We start from the raw sequence: 13,790 nt of genomic DNA, 5'->3' as shown, positions 1-13,790 counted from the left end.
TACGTTTAACCAGAAATTACTATTTTAGTTTTTCTAATTCAAAATGTCACGTTTAATTCAGTGTGATACTTGTCATTTCTTTGTAATTGTGAATATTAATAGCCATTTCTGAGTTAAAATTGTTTCTACACCAATACACTTAATTTCATGTCACACCTGGTGTATTTTGAATTTATATATATATATATATATATATATATATATATATATATATATATATATATATATATATATATATATATATATATATATATAATATATTAAAATGCATTTTTATGCACAAAAATACAAATATTTTATTATTAAATAATTATTTTTAAATGTTATTATTTATGTTTATTACTATTATTATTTTTAAATTATAGTTTTTGGACCGATTCTAAATGAACAGCAAAATAAGTAGGTTTTATTGAATAAATGTGTAAAAAAACTAATTAAAAAAGAGAGAAAAGAGAAGGTGAATTAATTGAGAAGAATTAAATTTAGTTATTTGCCTTGGAAGTGCATTTTGCATTATTTATTTATTTTTTTTAGCATTTTTTTGTACATTAAAATGTAATTATTTAGCTGTTTTTTCTTGCATAATAGTGACAATTTGCGATACTCAATCTAAAACCTTTCTCAAAAACAAATATAATAAAGTCAAATTCTGACTGAATTTGTCTCTCGTGATCTAAAAAACCTCGTCATCTAAAAGCTTCTGCTTAAATGCTTCAACATTTGTTTTGTAGACTTATAAATTGTAAACTTCACAAAACTCAAACTAGTTAGTGTGTTTTGGAGAGCTTTTGACTGCAAGTGCAAGTTAAAATGTATTTTACGGCTCTGAAAGTGCATGTTAGTGAAAATGCATGTAAAAAAAATTATATTCTCAATATATGTTGTAAAATAAATACAATGTGCTTTAAGAGACAAAACATGCATTTCAAATCTTAAAATACATTTTGGGTAAATGCAAATGTAATAAATGTAGTTATATTTGATAAATTTCTTCACAAAACTCTAATTAATTAGTGTGTGCTGGAGCAGTTTTGACTGCTAGTGTATGTTAAAGTGTGTTTTACGGCTCTGAAAGTGCATGTACGTGTTGTCGATGGCGTGTTTTTTGTACTGTGTCTGACAGCTTTAGAGGGCTGAGTTACAGCGAAGGCTTTTGCTCGTTCTTTACGGCTCGTCTGTGAGAGTAACAGATGTGTTATCAGGCTTTCGTCTCTAGAGAGCTGAGCCAGCCAAAATACAGCTGTGTGTGTGTGTGTGTGTCTCCGCCCTGCTTCGAGAGCACCGTAATCCTATTTAGTGAAATTATCTTATCTTCCCTCCCTCAATGGCAGCACTAGTATTATCCACTTAATCTTCCCAAATCCAATTCTCCTCAGAGCGACTGGAGAGCGTGAGAGTCGCCCATCCATCATCTCCGATATCACTGATGATCACATGACTCTGATGACATCATGAGGAGAAGTGTGACATCAAACTCAATAACCCAAAATGTGCTTTAATTAACGCCTTAAAACACCAAGATTGGCGAATCTCACGCTCTCGAGTCGTTCCTCTGGCATTGCTATGCAAGTAAAAATAGACAAAAAATAAAAATAAAAATACAAAGATTTTCTAAATAATAAAAATAATGCAAAATGCAGTTCCAAAGCAAAGAAGTAATATTTTTGGATTTTAATTCTTCTCAATTTAGCCGCCATTCAGAGCCACACAGATTACAAATCAATAACAAAATGAGTATTAAAAAATGAGTTTTATTGAGCAAATATATATAAATTACCAGTAACTTCATAAAGAATTGCAACATAATGAGGTTTAAGTTTTGAAAAAGTGAAAATTGCTAGATAATTATATTTTCACTAAATATTACTTACTAGCCTTGTATTTTGCATTATTTTTATTATTAAAAAATGTTGGTGTTTTTGTTGTCCATGAATTTTTTGTAATTTTTTTTTTTTTTTATTATTATAAAGTTTCAGGGCCAATAATTAATGTTTTTGGCGTTTAATTCTTGTCATTTAATTATTTTAATTCTTACCTTCACAGCCACAGATCAGATTTCAAATGAATAACTGAAGAAGTATAAAATGGGCTTTGATGTGTAATATATATATATATATATATATATATATATATATAAATTTTTTTTTTTTTTTGATGTCCATGAAAATATTATATTACTATAAATAATATAATACTTGTATTTTATACATATATATATATATATATATATATATATATTATATTATATTATATTAGCTGCTTTTCTCAAAGACATAGAGAAACATAATAATGACAGGACTACAACTGTTTTAACATATTGTTCATATACGTATTTCCTGACCAAAGCTGATTTGTATTCTGATTGATAGTGTTAATATTGGACTCTTGTAAGTGTTGTATTGGTACAGTGTCTGTTTGTGAAGGTGACTGCTCTGTTTGAGATCGCGTGGCTCCATGCATCAGGAGCAGACAGCGTTTGTTGTGGAAATACTGTCGTGTTGTTCTGTCTGGATTTGACTGTGTTTACCCAGCTATTACATCACTGCATCCTCCCACGCCGCTGCTCGCCGATATTACACCAGTGTCAAAAGATGTGATCTGACTGATGTTATTTCGATGGATTGTCTCATGCAGCAAAATATATACCTGTTTAATAAACCTTCAAATAAAAACACAATTTACATTACTAAATTTACTTCAAGGTGCATGGAAACACATATATATATATATATATATATATGATATAAAATTATTCTGGGTTTGTTATGCTTGTTTTGCATGTGTATTTATCATCTTTGGAGTTTGGATCTATTTGAAGCAAAATTCTGTCACACAATATTTTAAAGACTTGCTGTTAAAGCAGATTTACATTGATCATTATTTTACTGAATAAACATGTAAAAAAAAAAATATATATATATATATATATATATATATATATATATATATATATATATATATATATTATATTTAAAAATATATTTTTGCCATATGATAATATAATACATTTTAAAACTCCTTATTAGCAATACATTTTGGCCTTTTTTTGGCATAATTTGAAATATATTTTAGAATATATCTGTTTTTGCCACATGATAATATATTTTAAAATCCATATTAGCAATATATTTTGGCCATTTTTTTGAATGATTTGAAATCAGTTTTAAAATGTTTGTAGTTTTTTTTTTTTTTTTTTTGCCACATGATAATATAATGTATTTAAATATATATTATATAATTTTTTTTTTTTTTTTTTTTTGTTCCAAAATTTGAAATATATTTTAAATGTTGAATCACCGGCTCATATTTCACCTCAAAAAAAAAAAATTTTTTTTTTTTTTTTTAAGGAACGCTAAGATTATTTTTCATTATGACATTATTTTAATGCCAAATAAATACAGTAGTCAACATCTGAAGTGGATCAAAAAAGTTAATCAAAGTTGTCCTAAGACAAGAACGCTTTTAGGTTTTAGGACAACTCTGATGAAAGGTTTTGATCCACTTCAAATGTTCACTACAATAAATGTCATGTACCCTGTAAGTCTCATTGCTTGTAATGCTGTGATGTGGTTTTATTTTGCAGCAGCACAGAAACCAAAGGAACCGGGAGCCGCTGTGGTGGCGCATGGCGATGGCGTTCTACACGCTTTTATTCGGAAGAGAGGCCAACGCAAGAGCAGATCGCCGGTGAAGCGCCTCTCAAACACTGCCATCCGTGTCCCAGTCCTCATGACGGAGCGGGGCGTTTAACGGCACTGTCTGAAATCTAACACGGGTTTTGAGGGGAAATCAGAGACTGGAATGAAGACGTCTCCGCAGGACGGCGGCAGTTTTTATCATCTTTTTTCCCCATGAAGATGCCATGATGTTCTTGAGATTCTAACAGGAATATTTTCATAAACACGTCGAGGTATTTTGTACAGGATGCTGTTTAATTTTCTTTGCACTTCCATACGTGTGTATCCGGATGACCTCCACGAGTCTTGGGAACGCCTTACTGTCCCAAGCCACCCATAAACGGAGGATTAGGACGGGATTTTCCTTCAGAAATCTCCCAAGACGTCCAGCAAATCTCCAAAGAGGCTGTTCCTCAGAACAAAAGCTTTTTGCACCTCATTTCGTCCAGTTTTCTTGATGTTTTTACTTTTTTTATTACATAATTGTTGGATTTTTTTTATTGTTCTTCCTATTTTTTGGTTTAAATACTTGTCAGAAGGTGAGGATGATCTAGACGTCTTTGAAGAGGGTTTGATGAAGTCAATGATGAGTTGATGTACTGCTGTTATTGAGTTGTCTTTATATTTCATTTGATTTGAGTTTTGACGCAACAGCATGGATTATTACTGGATTGGCTGTTTTGTTTGCTCCAATATCATTTATGTATGATTTCGGGGAAGCAAAGGTAGAGGAAAACTGTTATCGGCTCTTAAAAATTCACCAAATTTTGGAAAACATTAGAATAAAACTTAAGTCTCACTCAGGTACTTAAAGGGACAGTTCACCCAAAAATGAATTTTCTGGCATCATTTACACTGATTTGCCCTAACAAAGTTGTTTCATGATTAACTTCCATAGTATGGAGAGGAAAACAAATATATATATATATATATATATATATAAATATATATGATTGAAGTCAATGGGGACCAGAAACTGTTTGATTTCCAAAATTCTTCAAAATATTTTGTCATCATATTTCTGTCATTATTTATTCACCCTCAATATGTTCCAAAACCTGTATGGGTTTCTGGTCCCCATTGACTTCCATAGTATTTTTTTTCCATACAGTGGAGGTCAATGGGTGCCAATGGTTATGAACATTCTTGAAAATATCTTCTTTTGTGTTTAACAGTAGAAAGAAAAAAGCTTTCATTATTTACTCTCCCTCAAGTTGTTCCATGATGGAACCCATTGACTTCCATTGTATGGATAAAAATACAATGGAAGTCAATGGCTACCGTCAACTGTTTGCTTACCAACATTCTTCAAAGTATCTTCTTTTATGTTTAACAGAAGAAAGAGTCAATTATGACGGAATTTTTCAACTTAACCAAGTTGTTCTGTGATGGAACCCATTGACTTCCACGGTATGGGAAAAAATACAATGGAAGTCAATGGGTACCATCAACTGTTTGATGACTAACATCCTTCAAAATGTCTTCTTTTGTGTCCAACAGAAGAAAGAGATATAAGTTTGGAATGACGTGTGGGTGAGTAAAAGATAGAAATGTTATTTTTGGATAAACTGTCTCTTTAAATCCACTAAACTTAAAATGGCCAATAGATACAAACCAGTTTTGACATATCATAACGTTTCTGTGCCTATAACACGAACAGATCGACCTAGACGTTGTTTACATTGACATACAGCAAACATATCAGCCTCAGCAGCACAAATCTCTTTTCATAAGTCATTTTGTTTTATATATATCATCTGAAACTGTGTTTCTCTTGCCTGTTGAAGATAATCCAAGCAATACTGTGTAAATCTGTGAAGTTTTCTCAGGACTCTTGGCGCTTTTGATTTTCCTGTTTTATTTGTACTTTTATACCTGATCTGTAAAGTTACGGTGGTGTATATTTCTTTCTATTTTTTGCTTTTGTTTTTTTTATATGACCACTACTTTGTACAGGACATAAGGAAGAACTTCTTCTGAAATTTAAGACTAATTATTATATTTGAAGACACTGATGCATTCAATGCTGTTCCTCTGATTTGTCTGTCCTGTATTTAGTTTTTAGTTTTTTTGTTTTTTTGTTCATCTTGAAGGAGTGAAGCATATTTTGTGAGACTTTGGTTCTGATTGATGTTTCTGCCGCCTCTGAAATCATGCAGTTTGTTCATTTCAAATCAGAGATGATTGCAGAACGATCAAATGAAGGAAAACATAGACTTTTTTTAATGAAAGCACATCATTTTACTCTTTGAAGACGATACCGATAAAAGTCCTTATCATTTATTATAACCGTGTCAAATTTTGATTCGAAATCCACTCACATTCAGCTCGTATTTCACCCAAAAATCAAAAGAAAATACTTCTATTTTGCATTTAAACAGATTTTTAGAACCTTTTAGTTTAGTTTTATGCTATATTTGTAAAGTGAAATTAAGTTTTCTACCACGTTTTAATTTACGCTGTTTTAATTTTGTTTTTAATATCTCTTTTCTTTTTTCTATTGTGTGTATTTTTTATCTTTTTTTGCTTTTGTTACTTGCTCCCTATTTTAGATGGGGAGTAACGTAACAATTTAATTTATGATTGAAAATCTACATTTTCATAACTTAAATGCAGTATAAAGTATCAAATTGAATAGAAAAGATGCTTAATTGTCATGAAAATACAATTGTGAGATAAAAAGTTGCAATTACCTTTTTTAATTATTTCATGGTGGAAACCAAAAAAAAAAAAAGACAATAGTAAACTCATAATTATGTAAAGTCATAATTGTGAGTTTATATCTTGCGATTCTGAGTTTTTTTTTTGTTGTTTTTTTCATTTAATTTCTATTTGATTTTTTTATTATTTTCATAACTTAAATTCAGTATAGAGCATCAAATTGAATAGAAAAATGCTTAATTTTTAGGAAAATACAATTGTGAGATAAAAAGTTGCAATTACCTTTTTTAATTATTATTTAATGGAATAAAAAAAGACAGAATAGCAAACTCAGAATTCTGAGATAAAAGTCAGAATTGTGAGTTTATATCTTGCAATTTAGACTTTTTTTTTTTTTTCTTAGAATTGCGAGTTTATATCTGGCAATTCTGATTTTAAATGAAATTTGTATTTGAAAAATCTAGATTTTCATTACTTGCAGTATATAGTATTGAATTGAATAGAAGACATGCTTAATTGTCATGAAAAAATGCCAGTGTCACAATACAAAATAATCGTGACACTCTTAAAAATTGGCTTGAGTTTCTTTATTGAAAACTTGCAAGTTTCTTCTGATTTTGAGGTGAAATGTGACTGAGGTCTGCCGTGTTTCTGTGGGTCTGGTGTTGTAAATGTACTGGTTTTCAGGAATGCATCTGGTGCATCAGTACGGTACAGGTTTAGTCTCGGTAGTTCTCGTTGAGGCGGAGGCCGCGGCTGCATGATGTTGCGCGAGCTGAACGTGTGTTTCCTGCAGATTGTGAACGCTGAGCCAGCGCCGCTAGTTCTCCCGCCGCTCACGTATGTGCACTCCTCCACTTTCCTTCATGACGTTTTAATTTATTTTTCTCTTATTTATTTTGTTTCTCTTTTTTTTTTTTTTGTATATCCGCCCATTGCTACTGTATAAATTTTATTGTGCAATTCTTTTCTTTCTATGCCTCTACTAACGTTTTGTTGTGCATTTCTGGTGTTCGTTGTGTTGCTGAAGGAGGTTTCGGATGCTCAATGATTTTAATCTTTGGTGTCTCTCAAATCAACAAAGTGCCATCAGATGAATTTAGCATGAGGTAAAGTCAGCGGAGAGATTTTATGTAATCAGGTGAATCTCACAAAAACACGTCCAGGTTGTGTTTTACTCCCAAATCCTCTAGAACTAATTTTTGCATTATACATTTGAAGATTTTCATGAGATATAAGCAGCTCCAATATTCTCATTACTATGGTGTCAAACATTTGACTTTTGGGTTTGTATGCAATTGTTTCTCTTCTGATTGTGGGCTTGATTCCACCACAGAACAAAAAAAAAAAAAAAAAAGGAATTGCGAAAAGAAATTAAAAAATAAAATAAAAGTTAAATCTGAATTTTTTTTTTTTTTTTTTTTTTTCACAATTCAGACTTTTTTCATGCAATTTGGAGTTTATAACTCACAATTTGAACTTTTTGGGCATTTCTAAGTTTATATCTCGCAATTCTGACTTTTTACGCAATTCCAAGTTTATCTTGGAATTCTGAGTCTGTATTTCACAATTATGAGTTTTTATCTTGCAATTCTGACATTTTGTGCAATTCTGAGTTTGTCTCACAATTCTGACTTTTTCACACTATTCCGACTTTTTATATCGCAATTCTGACATTTTTGCGCAATTCTGAGTTTATAGAGATATGAAGTCAGAATACAGTGCAAACTAAGAATTCCAAGTAAAAAAAAAGTCTGAATTGTGAGATAAAAAGTCGCAATTACCTTTTGTATTTTTTTTTTTTAATTCTGTGGTGGAAACGAGCTTCCATAGAAATATGACCTGGACGAGAAACTAAATATGAATTCTGGGTTCTGAGGGTCTAAAACCTGGTTTAATCGTTCCAGTATCTCAAAGATCTGACTCAGAATCATTGCATAAAATCTAAATACTGGAGGTTTTGAAGACATATGCAGTAAACGCAGGATGTTGTGAAGCGCTTTATCTCCGGTTCTCTCTTTTTTCATGCACTGGAAAGTACTTTGTGTTTGACTGAATCTCAAGGGTTCTTGTATCCCAGTGTTAACAGTGTCTCTAACAAGTTCTTGAGGAATCAGGAATATGTTTTTGATTCTCTCTTTCGTTTTTTAGGCATCTGACAATGTGTTTTGACTCAAAGGGTAACAAGCACACCGTGCTGCCCAGTATTAACCCATGATGAAACCAATGGTGTCTTTAAATGTACTTCAGTCCTTCATTGTTTTCTTGATATTGACTGTTATTGTTGGGGCTCATTGGTTTGGGTTTCTAAAATGGATTTTCTTACTGAAATTTGTAGCTTTTTGAAGGCAGATGTTTTTAACGTTGTAATTTGATGAAATGTTCTCCACTGAATGATTTCAGACTGTGATCAAGGGCTTTTTTAATCTACAAATGGACTTGAAACATTCCTTGTCAGTCCAAAATGATTTTAATACTTGCATTTAAGACATTTTACCATGTAAGAATCCATTTTGCAGATTTGACCCCTCAATTTTCCATCCAGGCCTTCGTATATATCCAACAATTGACGGTTTCTGTTGAAATGATCCCACTGGGAAACACATTGATTGTTTATCTGAGGTCTCGCTGCCTTTCATCAAGTCTTGAGGTTCACACACACTCACTGTACACCAAGAAATGAGACCCAGCGATGATGTAGCATGTGTGTAAACATTGACTGTGTGTCTTCGGGACTGTATTGTGCACTTCCTCACCTTGGTTTCGTTTCTCTGATGTTTTTAATACAGTATGGAAGTTTTAGTTTTTGTTATATAGTGCAATATGCTGTACATAAGAGCTTTGCTCTACGAAATACTTTTCTGAATTTTTTGGTTGTTTTATTGGTACACTTTTTTTTTTTCAATAAAAACATATTAAAGTCTGAATGTCTTTGAATAATTATTATTTTCAAAATTGTGCTTTTGAAATTTTGTGCTGATCAAGTTTAGGGAGCACAACTAGTACCTTTACTAACATTAATACTTCAGGTTTTCAGGACTCAGCTTTTTTGCTTGTTTTAATAGTGTTTGATGTAAATTTTATTATGTAAAATGTTAATTTGACCCTAATTTCTGAACTATTTCTAATTCTGCACTTTCAGATCAGTTTTATTTTTGTATTTTTATATACTACTATAGTATTTATTAATATTTTGAATTATCTTTTATATTTTCATTTTAGTTTACATTTTAGTAGTTTGTATACACTTTTCAAAATGTATTTCTATATGTGAAGAGTTAATTTGCAAATCATGTTTTTTCATTGTGCATTGCAATTCATCTCAATCAAACCCTTAGTTGGGTTATTTTGATTAGGTTAAAAAAATACAGCTAACCAACACAATAAAAACATAACAATAAAAAACATGATTTCTGTTTTTGCAAATAAACTCTTCATAGAGAGAGAGAGAGATTTATAGAACTTAGGACTTATTTCAGTTCCAAGGCAACATTTTTTTTTTTTTTTCACGTAATATTTATATTTTCTTTTATTTCAACTTTATTTCAATTACTTAAAATTATTTTTAATAGTTCTAGATTTAGTTTTTGGCAACAATATCAACAGTGTTAGGTTCATGAGAAATTTCATGAGAAGGCACACTGTAAAAAAAAAAGAATAATTTTCCAAATATTTCCAAAGCTTATTACAATACATTTCTGAGTGAAAAGGGTTTCTACAGCAGTTTTTCTCAGCGTACTTGTGTCTGTGCTTGACTGCTGTTAAACTAGTGTGAGTGATGAGTATGTAGAGTCCAGCAGCCTGAGGCTGTTTATTGGCGTCATGTCGTGTGGAAGCGTAATGATTGTTCAGTATTCTGGCTGCTGGAGACTGAAACTAGCTGCCCGCTGTTTGCCTCTCCCAGAGCGAGGTCATTAATTCAGCTGCACCGCTGCCCACACTAATGACCGCCTGTCACACGCGTCACGTGACCTGAGCCGCTGGCATATTACAGGCCGTTTGGAGCCTCGTGCCCATTTGTACAGCAAACAGGACGGTTCTTCTGCATTAATGTCGGTGTGCAGAAAGGTCACTTTGCTTTATTTGATGCACAGCTGCGGGAGGGAGATATTTGTAATGTTCCCGTCAGATAAATAGCTGATTAAAACACCAGTGACCTTCTGAAAGTGGCAGAGGGCTTTCACCTTAAAAGTGAAACCTTAATGATGTGATGAAACCTCTGACACCAAGTGCATCATCAAAATGACTAAAACCTTAAAAATGAAAACAGAAAAATTCTAAATAAAAACTATTGTATGATACTAAAATACATTAGTATTTAAAAAATGTATTTTAACCTTAAAACCAACTGTATCATGGCCTCTAAATGATCAGAATCTTGTTGTGTAATAGTGAACTTTATTATATATCATAACTTATTTCTAAAATGTATGATTATGTCATCATTTCGACCTCTTATCTCATAATTATATATTTTTACCTCATAATCATGATGTTTAATGTTATAATTTTGACTTTTTATCTCAACATTATGATTTGTGTCATAATGTTGACTTTCTATCTCATAATTGTTACTTTTTATCTCACGATTGTGATTTAGTGTGTCATAATTTTGACTTTTATCTCAAAATTGTTATTTAATGTCTCATATTTATGATGTTTTTTACTTATAGTTGACTTATGTCATACTTTTGACTGTCGATGTCATAATTTTGACTTTTATAATAATTATTACTTTCTATCTCAAAATTATGACTTAGTATGTCAGAATTTTTACATTTTAACTCATAATTATGACTATATGATCCATAAAAGCCTGTTGTTTATACTCAAAAAACAAATGCAAACTTTAAAACTTTAAACATGCAAACTTTAAAATATTTTGACTTTCTATCTCAAAATTGTTATTTAGTATCATAATTAAGATATCTCAAGATTGACTTGCCATAAATTTGACTTTCTATGTCATAATTTTGACTTATCTCATAATTATGATCTTTTGTCTCACAATTGTGATGTAGTGTCTCATATTTATGATTTTTTTTACTTATAGTTGACTTAAGTCATATTTTTGACTGTCAATGTCATAATTATGACTTTTTATCTCAAAATTGTTATTTAGTATCATAATTATGACTTTTTATCTCATGATTGTGATTTAGTGTGTCATAATTTTGACTTATCTCATAATTATGACCTTTTGTCTCAAAATTGTGATACAGTGTCTCATATTTATGATTGTTTTACTTATAGTTGACTTATGTCATACTTTTGACTGTCGATGTCATAATTTTGACTTTTATCATAATTATTACTTTCTATCTCAAAATTGACTTAGTATGTCATAATTTTGACATTTTAACTCATAAGTATGCCTTTTTGTCAAAATTTTGACCTATCTCATGACTATATGATCCATCAAAGCCTGATGTGTCAAATGTGATCAAAAAAGCACAGGCAAACTTAAAAACTTTAAACATGCAAACTTTAAAATATTTTGACTTTTTATCTCAACATTATGACTTATGTCAAAATTGATATTTAGTATCATAATTATGACTTTTTATCTCATGATTTGACTTTCTGTCATAATTCTGACATCTCATAATTATGACCTTTTGTCTCAAAATTGTGATACAGTGTCTCATATTTATGATTTTTTTTTTTACTTATAGTTGACTTATGTCATACTTTTGACTGTCAATGTCATAATTTTGACTTTTATCAAAATTACTTTCTATCTCAAAATTATGACATTTTAACTCATAATTATGCCTTTTTGACAAACTTTTGACCTATCTCATGACTATATGATCCATCAAATCCTGATGTGTCAAATGTGATAAAAAAACACATGCAAACTTAAAAACTTTAAACATGCAAACTTTAAAATATTTTGTCTAAAGTTTCAATAAACTGTTCCATTTTAGAACATTATATGATTTAACCTGTCATGCTTTCCAGGTTTGAGATTAGACATGCATTTTGTAGCTCTGCAAGCGTCAGGAGCAGCATATGAAGTTTGTTTGAGGAGAGAGGGGGTTGTGGGATTGAACGCCTCCGGCAGCGGCTCTGCTTGGCTCAGCACTTTTCAGTGAGGATGGAGTCTTGGCAGCTCTGCCTCACAAACAATGGCCCCTGTGTTCTCCAGCCGTTCCCTCGCAGAAAGAGACAGCCATTAGCTCCAGAGTCTATCTCTGAGGTCAGGCGCGGGGTCACCGACAAGTGCCGATCTTGTTTACGTTTGAGGAGTCAATCAAAACCTCCACTGTTAACCCTTTACTGTCTCTGTCATAATGTTCTGTTCTATCTACATCCTATTTAAGAGACTGAATGGCTAATGTTTTTATGATGGTATATTTAATAAAACAATCACTGTTTTTACTCACCGATATACTGTAGCTCACGCTCACACAGGCCCCATACTGACAAACCACAGAACACACTCACGGCAGTAACAGCCAACACAATCACGCACACACTGGGAGGCAATTGCTTAATTACTGCCTTTAAAACATGCACTCGCTTAGTCAGAACCTCACACAGTAGACTGTAGCAAATGCTGTTTGATCTCTCTTCATCACATTCTTGAGCTCGTATTGTTGTGTGTGAAATTAAAAGACAGTCCACGTGAATATCTCGTGCGTCTTTGACTGCTAATGTGATTTTACTTGTTTTTGGTGAGGTCCTCGGTTAAATGAATGTTTCAGTCTCAGTACAAGAAAGTTACGGAGTGTCGTGTGGATTTGATTTAAAGTTATGCGAGACCATTTCTGCCACATAAGAAAAAAAATATTATTTAGTAAACCATCATTATTAATTGTTTACTTTTGTCTTAGAATTTTGACATTTTTATGACTTAACGTCATAATTTCAACTTTTATTTCAAAATTATCTCATAATTATAACTTTTATCTCAAAGTCTTTTCTCATGATTATGACTTAGTATGTCCTAATTTTGACTTTTATTTTATATCAAAATTATGACCTGTGTCATCATTTTCTTTTTTATCACATAATTATAACTTGTATCATAATTTTGTCTTTTTATTGAGTTTCTATCTTATAATTATGACTTAATATGTCATAACATTGATTTATGACCTTTTATCTCAAAATTGTGATTTAATGTCTCATATTTATGACTTTTTACTCATAGTTGACTTATGTCATACTTTTCAATTTCAATGTCATAATTGTGACTTTTATCTCATAATTATTACTTTCTATGTTAAAATTATGACTTTCTGTCTCATAGTTTTCTTTTTGTCTCAAAATTGCGACCTTTTATATCATCATGTGTAACTTTTTATCATAAAAACAGTTTCATAGTACATCATAATTATGATTTACCAAAGCATGATTTTTTTTTTTCTTATGTGGTGTAAATAGGCTTCTAAAGAGACTTTAGTTTGCAAAAAGTAAAACAATGTGACGGAAATGCTTTCATAA

The 13,790-nt window shown here is 31.3% G+C and overlaps 1 protein-coding gene across 1 annotated transcript in view; it reads left to right on the top strand.

Moving 5' to 3' along the window:
- The window catches only part of bmf1 (BCL2 modifying factor 1), a 25,638-nt gene extending 16,382 nt beyond the window's left edge, over positions 1 to 9,256 (top strand). Inside the window, exon 4 of the mRNA XM_058749874.1 lies at positions 3,584 to 9,256. Coding sequence (XP_058605857.1) covers positions 3,584 to 3,691 — 108 coding nt within the window. The 3' untranslated portion in view covers positions 3,692 to 9,256. The remainder of the gene's footprint in view (positions 1 to 3,583) is intronic.
- Positions 9,257 to 13,790: the final 4,534 nt, after the last annotated feature.

Source organism: Onychostoma macrolepis, chromosome 17 (assembly GCF_012432095.1).
Source record: "Onychostoma macrolepis isolate SWU-2019 chromosome 17, ASM1243209v1, whole genome shotgun sequence".
In the NCBI taxonomy this organism is placed as follows: domain Eukaryota; kingdom Metazoa; phylum Chordata; class Actinopteri; order Cypriniformes; family Cyprinidae; genus Onychostoma; species Onychostoma macrolepis.
The sequence above is the reverse complement of the archived record's forward strand: the minus strand, read 5'-3'. Positions and strand labels throughout refer to the sequence as shown.